Here is a 24,926-nt window from a genome sequence, read left to right as displayed (position 1 = left end):
CCTTATATTATCCATTCCCACTTTGGAGGACAATATATCATTACCATTGGAAATGTTATGGGTTGACATCATTAAGGATATCTAATGAAAATAGTGAAATCATGATTGTTGTGGTATACGTTCGATGACTTTCAAAAAAATGAAATGACAAGTTCCACCAGATACACATATTGTGTGATAGGAATCATAGGATACATTAAATGATAGTGGTCTCACAACAACAATGGAAAATATTCATTTGTTTCAAAAAATTATAAATTTCCAACTAAATTCGAGTGGAGGGCGCAAAGCGGCAAACTACAAATGCTTCCAGTATCATTACTGCAATGTGGGAGTTATGGAATGATCGACGAATATCCATCAAGGCACAAGGCACCAATCAAGTGCAAGTTTTTTTTGAGTGGAAGCTCATTTGCTGAGTCTGATTTTTTTTCACTTGTTCTTAATACTGATCGATGTTTAAATTATTGTTCTGTATTTTTGTCATTCTTGCCTCATCTTGGTGATCAATCTTTGTTCATAAATGCAGATTATTATTTTATCTTTACCCTACAAGATGATAGGATCATGCTCTGATACCACTATTACGTTCCCTTTCAAAATGACTTAAGAATTCGGGATAATCATTTTGAATTCTCTATTCTATGTGACTTAGTTATAAACTTTAGATAATTTATTATTCTTATATTTATTTGCCGCTCTTATGCTTTAACGATGTCCCTCTCCTTTTATGCTCCTTTATCCACCACCAAAATATATTAGATGATGTTTGTAGATATCGATCCTTGATTTCTTCCACATGCGTTATACTCCAAAATACTTTTTCATATCTCTGAATAATAAAGAAAATGTTTTATGCCTTTACTGAACATTTCCGATTCACATATATATACCCTGGCCTAAACAAATGATTCTTTTAAGAGGCATGACTTATAACTTATTCGATATCCACTATCGACAAATCATTTGTGTTGTCACTTTAATAGCCTACATCTTGAGTATATTGGCTATCATCCTTGATAAAAATAATCATTATTTATAATATTTAACAAATTCCTTCTTCGCTTCATCAATGTTTATTGGGTTACAATTGAAATAGACCTGCCTAATCACAATCCACAATATTTGTTTCTTACTATAATAAATAAGCTCTTGTCACTCTATTAGCATGTTTCCTTTAACAGGGGTTCTCTTTTCATTACATGGCTTTAATACTTGTCCTATGCTTTACTTAGTTGCTTACTAAGAAATAAAAGCTCTCATTTACTTGATTTTAAATTTATAAATGATTGGTGATATTCTTAATCATTTAGTAAGTCTTATTCCTTAGTTGACTTCTTAATCCAATTGCCTTACATAGAAATTATATTATGATATTATTTTATCATTAATTCATTCATTTATATTTATTATTTATTAATTACATTATGATAATAATTATTGTATTTGGATTAAAGTAAAAACAGGTTTTAAGGGGACCCAAAACCTCATACAAATCAAACATTCATAAAAGATATGTCCATATTAACAACATAAACACCAAGTTTTACAAGGACCTGAAACTTGAGAATATAGACTCAATTATGAGAAAACAAAAATTGCCCAAAGGGAAAAATAAAATAGTTACTAGCACACAAGCTAAGGACTGGAACTAGAGACCAGGACTACAAACCTTGAAGCTTGACCAAAAAAGGACAAAAAAGGAAGTACGTCACTAAACCAACTCCTTTGCAGCTCTGGCTAGATTCTTCCCAATAGTGGCAACTTCTTCAATTGAATCTTTCACAGTCGAACCTAGAGCCGCTTCAATGGCCTTCTTTGTACTCAGCCTCACACATTTGCTGGGACCCCCACTCAGCAAAGCAACCATAGGGGAAACTATCTCCTCCACACTTCTCCTTCCTAAGCTGGCAGCAACAACACATAAGCTTGAACTGACCATATCCATATGTTGCCCATTATCCTTGACTAGTTGTCGAGATTAGCCTCATAGCCCAGAAGCTTACAAGGGATATTCCTAACCTTCACTTCCAGCTCAATCCTTTTTTTTTTTCCAACTTCCAGGTTTGTTTGCAGATCCTTTACCATCCTCTTCAAAGAATTCATCTCATTGTATATCAAAGTGTCTGCCACAAGGGAGATGTTAGCCTTCATCTTAGCCTTATGGAGAAATTCCAGGTTACCACTGCACTCCTCACCATCCATCGCACTGGATTCCCCAATAGCCAATTTACCCTCATGAATACCTTGACCACTATTAAGGTCTTTAGGCATAGCATCAACTGTTCCTTTGAGCAGGGTCTTTCCATTCACGACAACTTTTTTCTCACTCAGGTCATCCACATTCTGGTTTGTAAGCTCAATCTCCATAGGATTTCGCAATTGATTGACCGAAGCTTGCGGAGACCTATCCTTCCTTTCCTCAAGTTTCTCTTTTCCCTCCCCAATCTCATGTGTGGAAGAGTTATCCTTCACAGAAGTCTCTAAAGTCTCCAAAAAAAGTAACATTCTGAACTTCAATCTCCACCTTCTCTAATTTTGGGGTTTCAACGACATTGCCCTTGTTATCAGAGACCCTCTTCGAATCACTCTTCATTCTCATACTTCTCATTGAAGCTCCCCTGGCTACCGAAATAGCCTTCATTGTTAGAACTTCATTCCCTGCTATTAGTCTCAACCTCATCTTCACGACCACTTACAGTTTCTTTTGTTTCCTCCTCAATCTAAATTTCATCTTTTGAGTCTATCTTCTTTGTCTTCTTTCCCGTCTCAGAAACCTTCTTCCTCTTTCTCTCCCGAGTCATCACCTCCTCTCCAGCTTTAGAGTCATTCTCCAACTCCATCTCCATACCTTGAGCCTCCGCAGCCTTATTCTCACCATGATCCACCTTCCCTTTCTTTACATCAATCTTTCTTTTGTTTTCTGGTGTATCGTCCTCCATTCCATATCTTGTGCATCATCCTCCATTTCGTGTATACTTGTCTCTTTTTCAATTCACGCGGGAGTATTTTCAGCCATTATTGGTGTCTCTATGGGCAGCGTGGATCGTCCTCCATTTCGCGTGTACTAGTGTCTCTATTTAAGTTCATGCGGGTGTGTTTTCAGCCATTACCGGTGTCTTTGTGGGCAGTGACTTATTCATGCGAGAATGCATCATTGTCGACTTTATTTGTTCACACAGGAGTTGTTTGGCTTGTGCTCACATTATCAGCCGTTATTGATGTCTCTGTGGGCAGTGACTTATTAACATAGGAGTTGCAGTTTGGCTTGTATTCGCAACAACTCTATCACATGGGACCTTCTCAGTGCTCTAGCTCCTTTACATGGGTGTTAGGTTTTTGTTCTGATTGTCTCCTTTGTGGCTCGATATTATTGACCTCTGTTGCTGCTTGGATCACTGTTTGATGCTCGAGATACTGTGTGCTGCTCGGTTCAAGGGTTTCTGTCTCATTGATTGAGCCTCCATTGTTGTTTTGTGTCTAATTTTGCTACAAGGTTTGCTGGGCTTCATCCAAATACAGTTCAAAGGTGACTACAAATGGAGATGCAGACTCATCACATGCACAACCTTTGACCTACTAGAGGCTTTGTGACCAGGTTACCAAGTTGGAAATGGATAATCAAATGCTCAAAGATCAAGTGTTATCATTAATCGAGACAATTGAAGACCTCAAACATGCATAGGTGCGAATACCTCTTAGATCAAAGTCTTTTTTTTATACTTTTACTTATGAAACTATAGGCTTAAAATCCCATATGGAATCCATTATCGAGCAACTAGAGGGATTAGATACAATCAAAGTACAACAATCTGAAATTGCAACGAAACAATCCTCTTTGATTTTGGAAATGGAATAGAAAGTGAAATCATGGGCCTCACTCTACAATACCTCAACTGTTACTACTCCTTTATCAAATCTGGATAAGATTTTTTAGGGGAAGATTGGGGATGAACGTGTGAGACATGCTCGTTGGCTCAACCTGCGAGTTTGTGGTCTCCCTCCCACTTCAAACCCTCTCTCCACTGGCCGTTCTTTCCTTAGCGAGCAAGTTGGTATCTCTGACATTATACTGCATAAATGTTGGATTGGTCATGGTGACACACTTTTCATCTGGTTTCTCACCTTTTCGGAAAGGCTCTGTGCCCTTAGAGCGAAGAAGACGTTTTCTCTCCCTTCTAAGATTTTTTTAGATGAAGATCTCACGAAGGCTTAGGTTGTAGAGCTGAAACATGCTCGTGGTATTGTGGCAGAGGCTAGACAGGCTGTGAAATGGGTAGTTATTAGAAATCTCAAAGCAATTATTTGGGATTCTCCCCCTGTGGATGGGAAGCAAGACAGGCCCCCAAGACCAAATAACGGTCTTGCCAACAATTGGACAAGAGGGAGACCTCCATGTGCTCTCTTCTTGTTAACTATTGGAATGGTAATGGTTCTCTATGGTTATTACTTGGTCTCTTTCACAATGTAGTGGGGTCCACTGATATACTTGTCATCATTGAGACTCACGAGAACCCTGTGCATCCTCTTCCGAGGTTGATAGGTTTTTTGTGGTTATCTATTTGTAGAGAAGAGGTTCGTGCTTTTGGTGGGGTCCATGGGTCTGGTGGCATTGCTTGTTTGATTAGAGATGATATTTTCAGATTTACTTTTGTTGTCCACTCTGATATGTATGCCAGATTCATGTGGGTCTGTATTGATTGTAAGAGTCACCGTTAGAGAGATATATGTATTGATGTTTTCTATTTCCTGTGCTATCTCTCCTTATGCTATACATGGAACCGAAGATGGAGACCTATATGTTGACCTTCATGAGAGTCTCTCAATTTGCTGCTTTAGGTGACATCATCAGTCTTGGTGATTTCAATGTGCAGACTAGAGAACTCCAGACTTCGCTTTATGACCAATGCTCTAATTCCATTTGCACCATTGAGATTGATCTGACTACTTTGGGACTTCAACGTATTTCTGATGATGTTCTTGGGCCGATCTCTTGCTATGGTTGCCATCTTCTACAGTTTTGTGAGTCCTCTAGACTTGTGATCTTGAACGGTCTCTCATGTTTTTTGGGTTCTGAGCTCTTTACCTGTTGGCCTCATTGTGGGGGTGCTAGTGTTGTCGATTATGCCCTCATCTCTCTTCCCTTCATTCCTGTCATTCACAGCTTCAGCATCTTACGCCTTCCTCTTGCAAACCATGCTCTCCTCAGTATTTGCATTTCTCCTCACTTGTTGTCTCCTCTCCAGCCTGCTCGCCTCTTAACTCCCACTACCTGCCCCCTGGCTTGTTTCCACTTCTTTGATGGTGATAGTGAGTTCTTTTCCTTTCATCTTGCAAGGCTTTTTAATCCTGCTTCTTTTAGTGATTCTTGTGAGGCCTCCTCCATGTTTGATTTGCTTGCTGTGGCCATTTGGAAGTCTGCCATCCTTTCCATTTCCCACCGCTCTTTGCTCTCCCTCAATAAAAAAACACCATAATACATGTCACATGAACCAATGGTTCGATGTTGATTGCAAAGCCTTCCATTGCTCAGTATGTTTTGCTTCTGAGGCTCATTCCCCCGCTTTTGCTCACCTTCACTCTTCTTATCTTTGTTTTCTTCGTTGTAAGAAACAATCCTTTATCGTGTCTCGGTGTAAATCCCTTTGATCCACTCTTATCTGCAACCCCATCTTTTCTGGCGCACCCTGTTCCCCCATTCTTCCCCTCTGTCCTCCATCCTTGACTTTCGCTCCCTAACCTCTCACACCACTGCTCTTTATGACATTTCTAGGCAGCTTCCTATCCACCCCTTTCCGCCTCCTTACTGCCACTTGTTCACCCCTTCCAACATTTACAAGGCCATCAGATCCATGAGATGCAGTAGAGCAGTAGATGAGGAGGGGTTCCAGGCTGAACTTTTCAAGTTTGGTGCTTTGGTTCTTGTTTTCTATCTCTCTATACTCTTTAGAGTGGTTTGCACTAGTTTTCCTGTCTCTTGGTCTAGACATCTGATTTATCCAATTCACAAGACATGACCTATTTTTGACCCCGGTAACTACAAGACCATTATGATCAGACACACGTTTGCCAAACTTTATGCCACATCCCTGAATGCTATGTTATCTAGAGAGCTTGAGATGAGAGGTTGTAGAGATAGAGGACAAGCCGGTTTCTGAGATGACTACCAAACCATGGCTCACATTTTCACTTTGTGGGCAATTATTGAGGAGGCTAGACATAGATTGGCAAAAATTTACTGCTGCTTTGTTGATTTTCACAAGGCTTTTTTTTTGTTCCTCAGATGGCTCTATTTCAGAGGCTTCATATGATTGGAATTTCGGAGATGTTACTCTGATCATGAGATTATATGAAACTGTAGTGGGTAGATTTAGGACTCTTGAGGGTTTCTTGGTTCCGTTCCATAGCACCATTGGGGTTAATCAAGGCTGCCCTCTCTCCCCCACTTTGTTTGGTTTGTATATTGATGAGCTTGAGGATTTCCTTTTGAAGTCCTCACTCCCAAATGATGGATGTTACTTACATCAGGTCTTGATCTCCATTCTTCTTTTTGCAGATGATGTGGTTCTTTTTGCTTCCTCTCCTAAGATTTTACAAAGGCTTCTTGATGGTTTGGCTTCCTTTTGTGACCAGCGACAACTTGTGGTTAACCTAGGTAAGACTTGGGTTATGGTCTTAAAGACCTTTCATCTCCATTTCTTATTTCATGGGCAGGAGATTGAGATTGCTTCTTTTTATATGTATTTGGGAGTGAAGTTTTCTGGACCCCACTTCAGTATGAGACTGATGATTTAGTCTAGAGTTAGTAAGGGTATGGGATCTCTTGCTATGCTTGAGAAACAATGCTTCAGACACCATTTTCAGGATACATCGTCCAAGTTATCCCTCTTTGACTATCTTGTTCGACCGACTGTTCTGTATGGCTCTGTGGTTTTGGTTCCCTCTCTCCTTGTCTTGGACTGGGCCTCGATTGAACGGGTGCAGACATTGCTTCTATGACATATCATTAGTTGTCACATGTTCACTCCTCATAGTATCATTCTTGCTGAGTTCGAAGCTCATCCCTTCAAACTTGCGACCATATTCAACTTGATTTGGTTCCTGCATTGCCTTCATGGTTTTGTGGATTTGACTAGAGATCAGGATAGATACTCATACCTAGCATACTGTTCCTCTACTACGACTGCGAGGTCTAATACTAGCTCCTGTGCTCGTTGTTGGTATGCGCATGCATCTTTTCTACTGAGCTCGATCGGGATTGATATCGATCACCTCCCTCCATACCAGTTCTCGCTAGATGCCCCTTCTTATCTCCTCCCTTCTTGTCAGGAGTTAAATGAACATGTCATACTAGATATTTACAGACAATACATTATCAGCACTTGGACTAACCCTCCCTAATGGACTATGTCTAAGGATGGCCTTCTATGTTGAGCACTTTCTGGAGATTTTTGATGGGATTATTGTTTGTCCTAGCTACCTATCTCGACGTTGGTGTCATGCTTTGCGTATCTCTCTAGGATCCTTTAGAGTTGGTTCTCATCGCCTTTGGGCTTAGACCGACCATCATATTGACAGTGACATATGGATCTATTTGCTGTGTTCTTTAGCAGAGGTTGAGACAAAGATTCACTTTATTTTTCATTGCCCTATCAATTATGAGATCAGAGTTGGATTTCATTGTCTGTTCCGAGACTGTTTTTCTCTTTCAACATTCTTTAGTTACATTGACCAGCGACTTCATCTTCCAGAGGCCAATCTGCTTCGTGATAGTACTTTACAGTTACTTCTTCCTTCCTGACATTCCTCTGATCAACTTATTATTGCCTTTTTCTCACCCTTCTCTCTGTTACGAGGTGTGAAAAGGTCGTCCGGTTCTACTAGTTCTACTAGTCACATAGTAATGAGACTTGCTGTGAGTCACCCGAGTCGGCGACTCAAGTTACCCCTGTCGGGTCAAAATGACCCGTGATCTTGACCCGCCAAGTCATCAAATATTTAATATTTCTCTAAGGTTTTTCTATTAATATACCCTGACTCGCTGAGTCACTGTCGAGTCATGACCGAGTCTGAGCCGGGTCACGAGTTGAATTGCCCTTGCTGAGTCTGAGCCAAGTCTGAGTCTCATTACTTTGACTAGTCATTCTAGATCTATTAGACTCTGCAGTAGTTTCTTTCGTCATTGACACTCCTCCAGGAGCTCACAGAGACAGATCAGAGCTCATGTCCTCTCGCAGTCTTATCCTTCTGTGACTGATTTCTTTTCGACAACGAAGGACTCCTAATCTTTGCCTTAGCATTCTATGCACTTCTCTTATCTTTTTCTTTTCTTTTTGTAGTTGTTTGCTTTTCTCGGACACTGTTTTGGTGCTCCTACTATTGGTTGATGTCCTATTGTAAACTCTCAGTCCCATAGACCTTTTTGTGGTCTTTTGTTGGACATTAATACTATTATCTTATCTTATCTTATCAAATCTGATCTTATCTTGTCCAAGAAACCCTTAATTAATTTGCGTTTTTTCATAGCCGAGGACATAGACATCCCCAAAGCCCTATCCCTGCAAAATTCTGCAATAAGAAGGATTAAATCGTCATGGAGGATGGATCTGCTCTCATTTTTACAATGAGCCCTAAGCCCCTGAAGCAACGAGTAATTTAAATGAAAAGGAAACAAGATCCTGTCTTTATACCCAAATGGTTCAAAAAAACAAAATGGTAATTGTGAACCCTTTTAGACCGACCATCTAGGATGAAATACTCCCTAACACAAGATAGCACATCCTGCCAAATTTACTTTATCTGATCTAAATCCAAAAAATCGCTAACCTTCACCAACTTCTTCTCCTCCTCTGGGGTATTAGGAAATTTCTTCAAGGCTGCATTGGAGATTTTCGTTTCCTTTTTGAATTTTCTCCCCTTATTGGGAAGCCCAATTATCTCGGCAAGAAAATCCTCTGCAATTGACACGGAGACTCCATACATTGCCACTTTCTCCCCAGACGAGTCTCTAAAAAATTCCTCTTTTATGTGTGGCTTAAAACCATGTAACTTCTCAAGATAACCAGTAACCTTACCTTTTTAAGCAACTCCCAAATAGGGCTGTTCTCCTTCCAATGCTTGCAGCTTGAAGGTTCCTGCTTCCTCGACTCCCCTCCCATCTTGCAGATTGGACTCACAGTTAACTTTCGCTGAGGAAAGATGGCACTTACGAAAATAACAAAAATAGATTTTAAAATGGGACTTCAGCAACACCCAGAATATGTGCCAAATTAAGACAGTAATACTGAAACGCTACACCCTAGAAGTCTGATAAAACCCATCCTTATTACCCAAGCTCCTGCAGATCATATAAAAATAATTATTTAATTCTTCCCACAACTGCACTTGTCACATCAAAATTTATTAGCCCTTTTAGCTCCAAGTTGTTGCTTATGTCATCCTTCCACGTCAGCTATCTCCCCGTGCTAACGGCTATGTTTGCAATCCAGTCAACCACTTTATTAGTGTCCCGGTAGCTGTGAGATATATGTACCTTATCAAAATTATTGAAGAGTTACTTGATTTCCAGCTTAGTCACTTCCATAGTCCAAGTTGTAGAGTTTTTATTATTTAAAGTATTGATAATGTTTCCACTACCCTTCTAACCACAAACACCACAACAGTTGCCTCCACTATGTGACTAGTGGAAATACCAAAAGGAACTGCAATAGCATCCAAAACCCTACCATAGGAATCCCTTAAAACTCCTCCACATCCCGCCCTACCCAAATTACCTTTAGCAGACCCATCAAAATTAGCTTTTAACCAGCCCATAGGAGAGGACAACCAGACTACACCATCCCTTCTTGATTTATTCTTCACAGTAGTATTCATTAAAGGGTCTGAAATATTAAAATCCCCTTTACCACCATTTTGGGATAGGAAATTCTCCTTAATAGCCCTTATGATTTTATGATAGTATTTATTGTTGATTATATATATATATATATATATATAGTATATTATGTCATCAATATTATATATTATTTTATTTATATAGTTATAAAATATTATAGGATTACAATATATTATTTTTGTTTATTATTGTTCTTTATTATATTGTTTAATAATTATTTACTATTAAGTCTTGTCTGAAAATGGAGACATTACAGAATTTTATTGATAAAAGGTTCTGTAACAGCAGTATCCTTTTGAAGATGTTATCCTATTGCTTTCAAAAGATAGAAATTGTGTATATGACTATTCTCAGTAAAAAATGATTGGTCTGTGAGTTACCAAACAATACTCTGCTGAGAAAGGAGCTAGTGTCAGCTACAGACCTTGGTTAAAAGAAGCCAAGAACTGCCCAAAAAAGAGACTTTGGTATATTATGTAGCTACTGCAGCCTCCTAAATGTTCATAATCTTCATTAAAGACAAAAGGACTAGTGTTTTCTTGGTTGCTAAGTCGCCCTTTTTCTGAGCACTGGGAAAAGTCTTCATCTTCTTTGATTGCTGGAAAAAATGCTTCGGTGGCATAGGGATGAGGGTTAGTTAAAACTACTCTTTGACATATTTCTAACCACTCATTATTGCTCCCAAACTGATGCCTATATGCTCGCAATTGCTGCTACAGGTGCATTTGACTTGTCAATCTACCCCAAAACTGCTATAACATGCTCTTCCATGCAGGACATGTGAAGAATGATTTGAAGTTAACTGCCCTGGGAGAGCACATAAGACTCTTGAGGATTCATACCTTGACATTTTTTTTCATATCATCAAAACTTTCTTTATCCTCTGTCCTTGGCAGCCAATTAAGTATACATTTCTGCCCTTTGTTTTAGTGAATTTGAACATATCTTCCCTCCATAAATTGTAGGCCATGAAACTCACCCCTCTTGAATACTGTCCTCTCCTATGATGTATTCTGTTTCTTTTTTAAACTACCTTCTTTAAATGTATTACGTGTTGGAGATTTGATGAACAGTTTGTCATTTATGTCAAAATTACTAAGTTAAGGTCACTATCGGAGTAAAGGAGATGTCACCATTGGAGTAAAGAAGAAGTCACTATCAGAAATGGTACAAGATTATCGGAAAACTTATGAAGGAATTTAGAGTTGATCTAAACCTAAGTTGTATGGTCAAGATTAAGGTTAGGGTTATTGATTATGATGATTTAAGGAAAAGAAGAGAGGAAAAGTAAGGTTTTGTTGAAGTTTTAGTCAATTCGGATGTCTTTATCCTTTATATATGTGTGTTCATCATATATGAGATATAAGTTTATTGTTATATATAAAACTATGATTAAAGTTTATATTATATTAATTATCTAATTACTGAATAGACATTATGGGACATCTCTCTTCATCGATTATTCTTTTTATATATATAAGAGGTTGCTGCCATTTGGAACACACATACCAAATACAATGGCAGTGCTTAATACATTTGCAGCAGATCCTCCATGAAATTTTAACATGGTATCAAAGCCCAACTGCAAATGTGAGTGAGAAAGGATAGAAAAGACTGAATGGAGAAGCAAGTAGCAAGACAAAAAAGATGTTGAATTCTCCAAAATCACCTTCGAATTGCAAAGGAAAGGGTGTGCATGAAATATCTTAATTTTGGTCCATTAGAGATCGATTGGGGAGAAGGATTATTCAGCACGCAGAGGAGAAGAAGACCAATATAATCTTGTATATTGGGTTTGATCAACGTCATACGAATACAAAAGTTATCGGCATTGGGAATTGTTGACTAATGATTTGGAATGACCAAATAAGAGCTGATTGTTACATGTTACCAAATTGAAACAATATTAAGAGCTAAGAAGGTATTCTGATTGTTTAAATATGTTGTCATTTGAGAGTAAGCAGATCCTTTATTAAAAAGCTCCTGGTCGGACTGGAGAAGTCCTTGTTGACTCCACAGATTTGTGTAGTAGTCGATATCAAGGTAGTGAGAGTTTGTACATCCAAGGGTGAAATATTTTCGTCTCCACCACTGAAAGGGCAGCTAGCTTGCACAGAAGTGGCGAATGTGCTGTTGATGTTGGTTTCATTGTATGCGTGGGTTTTGAAACTAGTACAACGTGCTTGACCAATAGTATGAGCACCTGAAAATTATTTATAAACTAAAAACTAATTAATCCTAAATTGAACTTTATCTAAGAAAATTGGACATTATAACCAAAGTTCTAAATTCCTTGAAAGGACAATCATATCCTGTATAGAGAGACCTTTGGCACTAAATCTCAAGATAAGATTGCTAAGACTTGATGTGGTTGGAGGAAGATCGTTGTTTGCACCGCTCAGATTCACAATTAAGGAGTCTCTCCTCCCCAGCAGTACTGTCCATGATGGTCCTCCCAATTGCAAGTTTGAAACAACATTTTTTTCCCATTAAATCCTCTCATATTAATGATTCCATTACAAATATAAGTTTACTAAAAGAAGAATAGTTACCGCAACTACGGAGTCACGAGCAACAATGGTGACATAACATCAAGAATGATAGATCATTAGACATCAATCCCATAATTTCTAATCAAACTGAAAGAAATAACGAAGGTGGGGAAATGGGAAAGGTGTGATATTTTCAAGCACAAACCAATTAATATTGCCAAAACCGCAGGATAAAACCAATAGTAAGGATCAGGCACGTGAGACAAGATCTTGCAATTATTATAAGTGCCAAGTACATTGCGGTTGAATGCAATATGAGATTGAGGAAGTACTAGGTTGAATAGAAGAAAAGGAATGCAATTCAGGCATTGATTGGTAATAAAGGTGTGCAAAAGTTATGATTCCATTAACGAGTCTTTCCTTCGATGTTTAATAGAATATTAATGGGATAAATAATTATTTATTAATATAAGAATGAATAGATATAGAATATTATAAAACTCTTTACAATGGAAACTTTACATAAATGATCATTAATGAGATAATTGATATGAGGACTCATAGTAAGAGATTGATCTAAGGACTAACAGTGTTAGTATATGAGATTGATATGATCTCCATCTGACCGACATGCCTGAGATTTATGTGGCATAATATTCTAATGATTTCAACATATGCATATATGATTGGCATTGAATAGAGGATCTCCCGTCCAAGAAGGATCTTAAGGTTGCACTACAGGAAAGACAGTGAAATAACAGAGGGTTAGGAAACCACATCCGTAGACACCTTTAAGGTTGGGGCTTAAGATAGAGGATATGAATCAGTCAACCTTCAATGATCTCAATCATATTGATTCAGAGGGAGTAAACCATGTTGAGATGGATTCTTCAGTGATCAATAAATTGTAGCTGCCAAGAGGATTGTGATTCATGAATATACCTTGTGACTGTGTGATTTTAATGGGCCTACCCCCTGTGTCCATTATGAGGAGGTGACGACTTCCAAATGATGTCACTTGTATTTGTAGAAGTTATTGTATGGTGACAATCTTACAATAGCTTGTATCATGAGATTAAACAAATTGAGTATATGTTGAATGTCTTGTATCTCTAAGGCCATTACTCAAAGAGTGTTTGGTGAATATCATTGATATTCTAGGCGACCGATACTCTTGATATTAGATATGATATCAAAACCTTTTAAGTACTTAGTGGATATCAAATGTCAATATTCTGGGAGACCAAGACTTGTGATATCAAACCTTAATTTGCATTGAGGTGATATATGATCACGTGTTTAACCTCCCTAATTAAAAGGAGCGTTGATGTGTGGCAGCTTTAGTTGGCTAAAATTCTATGTTATACATTTTGAGTAAGTGCTGTACTTAAATCATGATGAATATGCATCTTGTGAAACTTACAATTGAGTGCTTAGATGTCATTAAATTGACTGTCTTTGAGTTGTTTGTATAGATGCATATTGGGTATGAGGTAAGTATGCATTTTGTGAGACTAACAATTAAGAGCTTAGATATCATCAAATTGATTATCTTTGGGTTGTTTGTATAAATGCATACTAGGTATTTTAATAACTAAAGAGCTTAGATATCATCTCATTGATCATTTTTGGGTTATTCAAAATACTGATCATCCTTTACCTTTGATTATCAAAATATATTTATCCTTCTTGACTAAGAGGGAGTGTTGAAGTTTTAGTCAATTCGTATGCCTTTATCAGAGTATCCTTTATATGTGTGTTCATCATATATGAGATATAAGTTTATTGTTATATATATATATATATATATATATATATATATATATATATATATATATATATATATATATATATATATATATATATGATTAAAGTTTACATTATATTAATGATCTAATTAATGAATAGACATGTCCCATGAAGGGACGTCTCTTCATTGATTATTCTCTTTATATATATATAGGAGGTTGGTGCCATTTGGAACACACATACCAAATACAATGGCAGTGCTTAACACAATTGCAGCAGATCCTCCATGATATTTTAACAGGTTTTGAGAGAGATAGAATAAGAGATTACGAACAAGCAAGTGTATTGATTAACTGAGAAGGGAAGGAATAAGCTGATCTGACAAGCTTAAGAAGAAGCACATTACAAGTCAAGTGATCTTGTATACTTAGCTAATCAGTTTTTTACAAGATTTACAGAGTCTCTTACAAGACTGTTGAGTTTGATTGTAGTCATGTTAAAGCCTCTAACCGGGTGAATGCCAAGACATGCAGGATAAAATCTCTTAACAGAGTAGTCTTAATAGACTAAAGATACAATTAGCATTGTATCAGTTTTTTTTAACAGAGTGAGTTTCTTAGAAGGGAACACCATTGTACGCCTAATCGGTAAATCTTTTCGACTCTAGTGAAAAAGTTGTGGGTTTCATCCCCACCGCAGTTTTGCCCTCTGACCAAGGGTTTTCTGCGATATCAAAATTATTGTGTTATGCATCAACTTTATTTTATGGTTTGTTATTTGTTTTTTGTGAATATGAATTGATTATTTTTAATGGTTGAGCTATCAGTTAGAACTAGACTATCGGAACACAAGTGTGATAATCCATCGGTTTAAAAGGGTAAAAGTTTAAATTGTTGTCTATGTAGTGATTCACACCCCCTCTCAGTACATAACCTTTTCTTACCTGTAATTAACATTATGTATACCACAAATATGAAGGATAAAACATAAGTTGCACCTGATTGCCCACCTGCACAGTTCTGAAATGAATTGCCTACCACAGTAGTTCAGACATGTACAGGAGGCTCAGACGGCTTCAGAGAATGATTGAGTGAAAGTTTCATCTAGCCATCAAGTTGGAAAAGTCTGAACTTACCACTCTTTAGAAATTTTTACCACATTGTGCAGTTACTGAATCTAAGGAAATCCTCTCAAAGCAAAAGTTAAGAAAACAGAAAAAGCTCCCCAATTTATAATGCATTTCAAGGAGCTATTTGGGACATTTCCTTCCCCATCCATTCCATGTGCTGCACCATTATTGCTCCTCTTTCTGAATCCATGTATGAATGGAGTCTGTGTAATTGTATTTGTAGATGCATATGCTCCAACAGAATCGGTAGCCAAAGCTAATAATATAATCAATACAGCAGTCCATCTAAATTTTAATAGTACCAACAGCATACTTATCCATGTTTCATGCTTTCTTATGTACAGATGACCAGCTTCACAATTGCAGTCATAACTACCCCATGTATTCTAATTTCTTGCAGCAAGTCTGAGCATTGGCACACTAATCTTTCTTTGCATTCATCAATGTCTCCATATTTATTAATATCGAATCCAGGAGGATGTTGGCATCCTTTAGGATATGATTAAGACAAGAAGAATCTGTCTCGTCATTTTTTGTTTCGTACCAGCAACCATCATAACCAATCTTTCACTGTCCTATTACAGCAGCTTCACAATAACTGTATCCATTACCCTGAAATTCCATACCATCAACAATATGGCACTTACATAATCAATGCTTAAATGTATCCTTGCAAGCAGTGATATTTGCCTCTGTCTCTTCCTGGCACCTGTCATTATTTTTCACACTCATTTGTCTATATTCATTGAAGAGGGGCTGACCTTCACTGAACGAAGTTACTGGCTTAGTGGTTACTTCAAGCCTGCACAAATTGCTTTCATGACAGCATTCTTATCCAACTTACTCTATAATGTACGTTAATGACTCAAGTGGGCAATATTGTAAAATTCCTTGAGAACCATGTCTGACCTAAACATCTTGCTCTGATTTCAAAAAACAAATTTCTGTATCTGCTTCGGAAGCTCACACACAACCATTGATTTCAAGAATTCTTTTTAAGAATTCACCACATGGAATTTAACATCTATACATTCAATTTGAGGGATCCTTCCAACAAATTTGGCCAACTCAGACTAGCTGGAATTTTCCTTGCCCCACCTTGGGCGCATGTACCCCTGCATTCCTATCCGTACTGGATACAGATACAATATGGCATGGATACATGTCAGATTCTCTATCCACATGTACCAAAAATTCCTTAATTTTCCAACTGTACCAAATGCTACGTGATTTAATTTTTTAAACGTTTGACATAAATCATGCTTAATTGAAAACAAACTTCAATCATGCAATTGTTTCCTGTTGGTATAAACAAAACCTACACCAAATGATGAAGACAAATTAAATGTTTTTAATTTTATTTCAGCTATCCAATTTTATGGATTGTCTTTGAGCTTGATCAACTCTATCATTCTTTGAATATTGTAATATTGAAATCAACTTATAATTATGTATGTGGCAAGTACATGTGTATGTTGCTTTTAAAGTAATGAAATTATCCTATAACAACTTAGAAAATTGTGTGAAATATATGTGCACTGTCTATGAATATCATATCCAACCGTATCCATATCGGGGGTCTTAAAAAATGGTCGTATCTGTATTCAATACTGTATCTGTATTTGTTTATGTATCTGTATCCATGCAACTTTGGGTCAACTACATGTTTCATTAAGACATTGGCACTTGTGCACCCTTGAGGCCAGCCTACATCATTCACGAGGCTTGAGGCTGATATACAATCACTCTTCAATATCATTTGGAAGCAACATGAAGGCAATAAAGAAACTAAGAAACAATTAGAGAGAGGATATAGAACTCTCTCATAGTATCATTTAAACTCTTGTGATCAAATGGTTGAGCTTAGCATGTTGGAAGCTCATTGCAGCAGATCATAATTCGTTCTTGAATATGAATCAATAAAGATAATATTATTGCCTTGAGTTTTTTGACATGTAATGAGTTGTCTAATTTTTCTGCTTGGTTGGACTGTCCTTAATTGGATCCTCTGTCCATGACTGCATGGCCAAATTACATCATTTTCTATATCTGCCACAATCAATACTTCCTGGCAAATAGAGAATTTACACACTAGGAGAAGAGAATCCTCCTTGGATATGTGTGCAGAGCACAAGAAGACAAGGAAAAATCTTCTCACCCAGCACAAGAGAAACTCAGTCATATTCTACGACCTTCAATAGTATGGGGCGTCACTATATTATTGTTTCAAGTCTACAATGGCCCATACCCTGAATTAAATATAGCCCTTAACAAAAGGTCACCAATTCAATGAAAAACCCTTGTTTACAGATTGCACATGGCACCAGGAGTAATAATAACTTCGTGCTCTTCTCCTCAAGTCATCAACTAGCTGAGTCATATCACCAATGACAACAGCGCTGCATTGGGAATCTTTCAAATTTTTATTGTTGCCCACAACAAGAAAAAGTTAGATACAGGGTGCACATAACACAGTTTAAAAAATCTACAAGTAACTCAACCACTGCCATTGAAACCATCAAAAGCATGAAGAGATTTCACAATGGCTGAAAATAAACTCAACCATCATGTGTGCCATCTTGAGAGCTGTTGCTTCAATTTGCAAGCATAAGATCCAGTCTGCATGTTGAATGTCTTAGAATTGCTAAGGGTGGGCACGTAGGTCAAACCATTTTGAATCAAAGTGAAACCCATGGCTGAGGCCATGTTGGAGCATTATACCATACATTTACAGTGTTGGTGAAGACATGCAGATAAAATCAACATTTACCAAAAGCATTGAAGTCGCATTCCAATAACATTAGAACAGTTCATCCCACAAAAAGTAAATCCACAAGCATGGAAAAAGAATCTTTTTTCACATGGATGGATTTGGGTGCACCAAGAAAATCCCATATCACCATCTCAAGACATGAACCTGCAATCACCATCAAGGTGATGCCTGGCAAGAGAAGAATGGATAGTGTGCGCACAAGAAAATAGAAAGAAGGTGCATGGGTTTATTGGCAGGCATGGTGACATGAGTTAAGGTATCTAGGATGATAGAAACAAGGTAGAGAAATAAAACCACCTAAGGAACCCGCACAAGGGATTAGACATTAACCTGAAGACAATTTGGATCAATCCAAAGATATTGTTGGGCTCAATAGAACTGAAACTTAGAGGTACAATGTTTATGACAATACATAGATTCGAACACAGTCAACATTAAGATCAATATAAAGACTAATGCCTGGATTCAACCATAAACCCAACACATAGAATCCTAGTGAAAAGCATTTCTTACCGGTTGTTTACATAGGGTCTACCAATGTATGAAAGCACATCAAAATGACATAAACAAAATAGTGCTAGCACATGGGATAGAGGATGCAACCTTAAGGGTAAACATCTGTAATCTGTTATTTGATGTTCAGGTTCTGAAGCATGTAAAAGTTCCAAGACCCTGGAGAGGAGCAATGGGAATCTCTAGTGTCTCTTGGAGGTACTTGGAAAGATTAAGGGACACGGTTCTATAATCCACTATAGCTCTTCTCTCTGACCTTAAAGATGGTGAATTTATCAATCATTCCGTCATCCGTTTTTTTCTCTTTCTCAATGGAAAAGGAGAGTGTATCATTGTTTTTAATAATGCTGGATAAACTCCGACATGAAACCTTGCTGGGATGGTAACTTTATTCTACAAAAGTTGCATTTTTTTTATGCCGAAGAAAAATTCATTCGATTGAAATATAGGAATATTAGATCATGAACAAAAAGAAATGGATCTCGTTCTTTTTTCTTACTCTAAATTAAAATTAATAATATTGAACTACAGAATTATTTTTATAATAATTTTTTTTTCTGTTCGCCCCTCTTTGATTCGTAGAGAACAAATAGCATCTGTTGAATCTCAAGTACATTATTTAACCAGTCCATTAAAAAACTTTCTGAATATTTGGACCTGCACAGAAGAGACTACTCGTCCCAAAGAGGTTTGTGGAAAATCGTGGGTAGATGTAAACGATTTCTGATTTATCCATTCAAGAATGATAGACTTTGTTACAAATGTTAAATAGATCAATTAGATATCCGTGGACTGCATTAATTTCAATTTGACAAACTTTTTGAAAAATTATGTTTTATTAAATTTAATTGTTTTTGAAAAAAAGTTTGGAGAGATCTATGTTAATATAATATTTATACATAGATGCTTAGGTGTTTTTCATAAACTTTGGAGACATTTATTTTAACATTTGTCTGTGTGTCGATGCTTCAGAGGTTTTTTCATAGTGATATTACTTAAGCTACCTTACGAATAATTTTCCATGTTGCCATGAATTAAGTGATTTCGCAATTTTGGTGGCAAGTACAATAGTCAAACCCATACGTGGTTTTCCTATTATTTCTTTACGTGGATGAAAATTTGGAAATATAGTTCCGAATTCTTCTTAATTGATGGCACTCTTTGGCGGCCCTTTTAAGGTGTCTTATTTTTATAACAACTTCAAAATTTCCAGATAGGGATTTTCTGGTTTTAACCTTATCTGATTGTATTGATTAGTTCTGTAACTACTATTAGTGGTGTTCTTTGGTCATTTTGAAAGCTGTCTTTTGTTGGTTTCTGCATCTTTTCCTTTTTTTCCACAATTAGTTTCCTGGAATCCCACATTCTTTGATATTCGAACTTTCGTTGCTCTAAATTTCTTTGCAATTATGCCTAGTTGCCATTCTTTTGATGTGCTTAGGGATTTCAATCCCCATTCCGCTTCTCCTAGACGTGATTTGATTGCCACCACCTGCTTCCATCATCGACTTTTTCCGGTTTTGACCCTCTGTTTCTTCATTTTTATTTTGCTAGTCCTCGATCTCCTTTTGCTTCTGTGCATAATATGAAATTTTAATTTGAAACTGGGTGCATATTTTGTATTTTCAATTTACAGTCTGTAGCAATTCTATAAAATGTGGAAATTGTACAGTCTACTAATTTCACTTAGCAGTAAACAAATAATTTTTTTTAAAGTGTCGGCTGAATTTGATGGTTTGCTTATCCATCAGCTTTGACTTTGCATGCAAGTTGTCTTCTTTTAGATGATATTCACACCAGTTTGTTGATTTCCAGGTATTTTGCTGTCCTTCAGCAGGAACTCGCAAATTATGACAGGGTCCTATATGAATTGATTACAAATGAGGATCTTAAGAAATCAAGTAGAAATACAAAAACACGTTTTATACCACCTAAACGGTTGCCAGGAGCCGGCTACCAAAAGGTCGATATTATAGGATTTTTCGACCGTTTATTGGATTCGAGCCTTGGTTTACATTTTCAGTTAGACTGTCTAGATTATCGGGGAGATAATTGGTATCACGCAGATCTAGATGATGACACATTCGAGCTGATGCAGGTAATATTTTTCTCTCTTGAAGTGTGACTACGCTATAGTTTTCCATTGGTTATTTGTATACTTCTACTAGCCATACAGTCTTGTCTTTTTGCTCAGTACTCATATAGTGAAGGCACAATGCGCGGATAACGATAAACGTTATGAGGATCACGACAGTCATCAAGGATGCTGGAAAAATGTGGCTTACTATTATTTCTTTTTGTTGTATCTCTATCTTCAGCATGAAAGAGGTGAGGACTTTTTCAAATTGGCGGAAGAAATGTGTGCCGTTCCTAGTGAGGAGATCACAAAGTCTATTTTTGGTCGAGAAGATCTTGATCCATGGAAATCAAATTTGTTGTTGTTCTCACGTTTTTTTCCTATGCCGCTGGCGGGGATGTTTCTAATAGAAAGCATTTGTGGGTTTTCATCATCATCAATTGGTAGATCTCCAGAGATGAAAGCTTTGTTTCGCCTTGATTTGGCAACTGCAATAAAACTGTTTTTGGCAAAACAGATAACTAAAGAGTATGTATCAGGCTCCTTACTTCAGTTTGCAAAAGCGGAATGATACAAAAATCGTTTCTGGTTTATTCTTGCAGATTTTTCAACTGTTTTGTCACGAATCTTTTCCTTTTTTTTTTTACGGTATAAAAAGAACTGAATATATTGTCGAAGCTCTAGTAAATCTGTAATACATTTTGAAGGTGGAATCAAGGAAAATTTGAGCTGGGGAAGAATTCTGTCATCATTGGGGAAAGGAACAGAGTTATAACAGAAGAATTGCGAGCAGCAATGAAAGATGGCTGCCGGAAAATAGCAATACTATATGGAAGTGGGCATATGCCAGACATGGATGAACGATTACGGACAGAATTTCACCTTGTACCTACTCAAATATCCTGGAAAACTGCATGGTCAATAAAAAACCAGCAGACAAGTGGTCAGAAACAGCTTCCCCCCTTCTTGAATGGAGTTGTAAAGACAATTGGCTGGCAACTCGATAGATACCAGACCCTAGCGTTGCTGCTTTTCTCTTTAATTCTTGCCGTTGACTTGTGGCTTTGGGAGGTTGCCTTCAGTTTAATCAAAGATGGGTTAGGAGAGACTTTTCCAATGGTAGTGCAATTTCTTGCAGATGGCGTAAATTCTAGTCACTGAAAAAGGCTTGTTAGTGTTTCAGATTTTTTTAATGTAAGTTGATGCTAAACTAGTTTTAGCAAATTACATTGTACTCCTTTTAATAGCCTGTCAACCAAAATTCAGATTCATGAGTTACACAACATGATACCAGGAGATTGTTTTCTGCATTGTCAGTATGTTCTTTTACTTTTTGCCTTAGGAGGTGTTTGATAGATGGGTGCAAGAAATGCAGTGAAATAGAATGCGAAAGATATTATCAGTCTTTGTCGAAACAAAAGTTGTAGGTAGGCTGCAATGCCTTCTTCAAAATCGTTTTGATAGTCTATGGATGGTTTTGAGACGATGAACTCTGGTAGGATACACTGCAATCTTGAAAAAATGTGTTTATTTTATTTGAGAGGTTTTGGTGAGCATAGCTTATGTAGCTGAAGTTTAGCGTGGATTTTGCGCGTGAAAATGTAGTTAGGGCATCTCGGCAGTCCTTATAATGCTGCATCTAGCACTGCAAAATTCTCAGTTGTAAATGTCTTGTTGGTTAGGGTCTATGACTTGAAGTAGCCTTTGAGGCTTTTGAAAACAATTAATTTGATTGGAATTGGATTTTGCTTTCTATAGTGGTTTATTATTAGTCCGTGCCTTGCATAAGGGACGGCACTAGTGTTTTGGGTGGTGGGCACAATTAATTTCTATAATCAAAGCTAATAATGAATTCCTAAGGCCAGAAAAAAGTTTATTTTTTAAATAAATTTAGAAGCAATAATTCTTACTTTTTGATTGGCTGGGAGCAATTATGGTAGGGATAAAATTAGTTTGTCCACACCAAAAAAAAAACAAAAAAGTTTTTGGAAACTTGTCTAGATAATTATCAAAATCAACTACCCAATGAGTGCAAAGTTAGAGCGGATTGTAATAGGTATGCCCTTCGGCCCTTATGCGGGGTTATCATGCTATTTACTTCTGATCATTTTTTTAGAGGCGGAATATTCGGCCAATTTGTGCAAATTGACATCAGTAGGAGGTGGAACAGGCAATGGCTGTGGTGGTGGCTATAGCGGAGGCTCCTAGGGGCTATGCTTACATCATTTATAGTGAGGAGACAAAGCTTAACTCCTAGGGGTTGCGCAAGCAAGGCAACACTCTTAGAGAGGAGACACAACTTACACCTCAGACGGACCCAAATCCATTGAAGAAGCCCTGACCCCTGCAACTATAGTAGAAGAAATGCTCTCTTCACATGTAGGTGGCATAGGCAACCCTCACGCAACAAGACCACCCCATCCACTAGCACCCTCAATATTGTGGATAAGGTGAGATGGTTTTGAATCAAATCCTTACTAGAAACTTATAAGCCAAAGGGGTACCAATACTCAAAATCTTTCTTCATGTGCTTTAGCAAGTCAATAGGAATATCTGATTGTGGAAAAGGACCCCCACAAAATATATAATTCCAAACTTCCTCTTTCATCTGTTTGTTTACTGTAGTGCCAGTCTTACATAGATGTCCCGATTTTGTAAAAGGTGAGCAACAGTGTAATAGGCCATGTATAGTGTGGAGTCTGATAAATATTCTACGAGAAACTGCTCATCCCATGGAATTCTTGTTCCAAGGCCAAACTATCTAAAACAGACCCATTGATTAAGCCAACCCAATGTATGCTTGAATCCATGTCTGGATTCATCATGATAAAGCTCCATCTTTGCCAAACACTATTGGGCCTTTACTCTCCACTCAGAGTCACCATATGTTACATACCATTGGTTAGTAAGGGCTACAACACATTCATCAAACCCGAACATGTCACAAAGAGTCTAGCTGCAGAGGTCGTCATGCATGCAAAATTTGTTTTAAAAAGGTCAGTGTTGATGTCCAACCTAACAACAAATTTCTTGCAATAGATTCTCTTTCCCAACCATAGGGAAATAAAAGGAACATGCCAAAGGCCATAGAGGCTCCCTTACGACTATCAGAAGCCCTAGATTTTGAATGCTTTCTTTTCGGCTCCTTATTATTCGCAATCTAAATCTCAAAACTTTGTTACATCAGAGAGAATGTTAAGTGCATTTGATAGAGGTGCTAATTATTTTTCCATGGATGTCACTATGCTGTTGGGGATGGATGTCAGCTTGTTACTGAGAAAAGGTTGCGGATGCCAAATAGTTCTTTGTGAGGATTATTTATTGTCTAGATTCTTCCATCTAATCTATATCTATTAATATGCTACCTAGTCTTGCAGATGAAATTTTTAGTTGCATTTCTAGGGTTTTCTCTTCCCAAAATTCCCATCTTTTAAAATTTATCACAGGTGGTGAAAGTTTGATACACCTGTCTAAAGAAGCCCTAGTCAAGTGATACATGTTTTTGTTCATGACGTTCTAGAAATGAATGAATGAAAGGTTTTTAATGATGTCAATCAAGCCATAAGCCTAATGAACCAACATAAAAGTCCTTATTCAGACTGATGCGATTTCTCTAGGTTGTCCCTTTTGTTGTGGATCTGCATAAGTAAGATGGCCCCCTTGAGGAGTCTTGGTCTTTCGAAAAGGTCTTTTATGTTGTTCACCTTTAAAGTTTCTTTGTGTTGGTTGTGAATGTCCTCGTATGCAGTGCGATCCTTCACATGGTGCCACTCTATTTCCACCACTCCCTCTTTGCACAATCTACAAACTATGTCCTCCTACTCTTCCTTAAGGACCTTCCATCTGCTAGTTTTACACCTCAAATGGTGTGATCTAGATCTTAGTTGGGCTATTAAGATTTTGGCTTTCATTTGTGTGAGGTCAATTGCATGCTACGAGAAAGCTTATACAATTAAAATGTAATCACTCCATTACCAGTATTAATTATTTGTAATTTTTCATTTTCAAATTTTTGAAGTCATATTTTAGTGGATCAATTTCAACGTAAATTAAAAAGATTCAATGACAAAAGAAAAAAATAATTATTTCTATATCCACTTTTAACTATCGTAATTTTTTTTTTTTTGTAGATTAATGTAAAATATTTTATTACATCTTGGAAATAATTTAAATGAATTAAATATCAATAAAATTTAATTAAAAATGTAACTTTGGTAGTAAAATTTTAAAAATGTTTTTATTTGAGTATATGTTTTTTCTTAGATTTTTTTTTAACTAAAAGAGGGGTGATTTTTTTA

The 24,926-nt window shown here is 37.1% G+C and overlaps 1 protein-coding gene across 1 annotated transcript in view; it reads left to right on the top strand.

Annotated features, from left to right (window-relative positions):
* Nucleotides 1-21,911, top strand: part of LOC149551351 (uncharacterized) — a 42,098-nt gene extending 20,187 nt beyond the window's left edge. The window contains exons 3-5 of the mRNA XM_089786887.1: nt 20,367-20,649; nt 20,870-21,156; nt 21,336-21,911. Of these exons, the coding sequence (XP_089643013.1) occupies nt 20,367-20,649; nt 20,870-21,156; nt 21,336-21,789 (1,024 nt within the window). The 3' untranslated portion in view covers nt 21,790-21,911. The remainder of the gene's footprint in view (nt 1-20,366; nt 20,650-20,869; nt 21,157-21,335) is intronic.
* Nucleotides 21,912-24,926: the final 3,015 nt, after the last annotated feature.

The sequence above is a fragment of the Cupressus sempervirens genome, chromosome 6 (assembly GCF_028749045.1).
Source record: "Cupressus sempervirens isolate cs-2001-9-10 chromosome 6, ASM2874904v1, whole genome shotgun sequence".
Taxonomy (NCBI): Eukaryota; Viridiplantae; Streptophyta; class Pinopsida; order Cupressales; family Cupressaceae; genus Cupressus; species Cupressus sempervirens.
The sequence above is the reverse complement of the archived record's forward strand: the minus strand, read 5'-3'. Positions and strand labels throughout refer to the sequence as shown.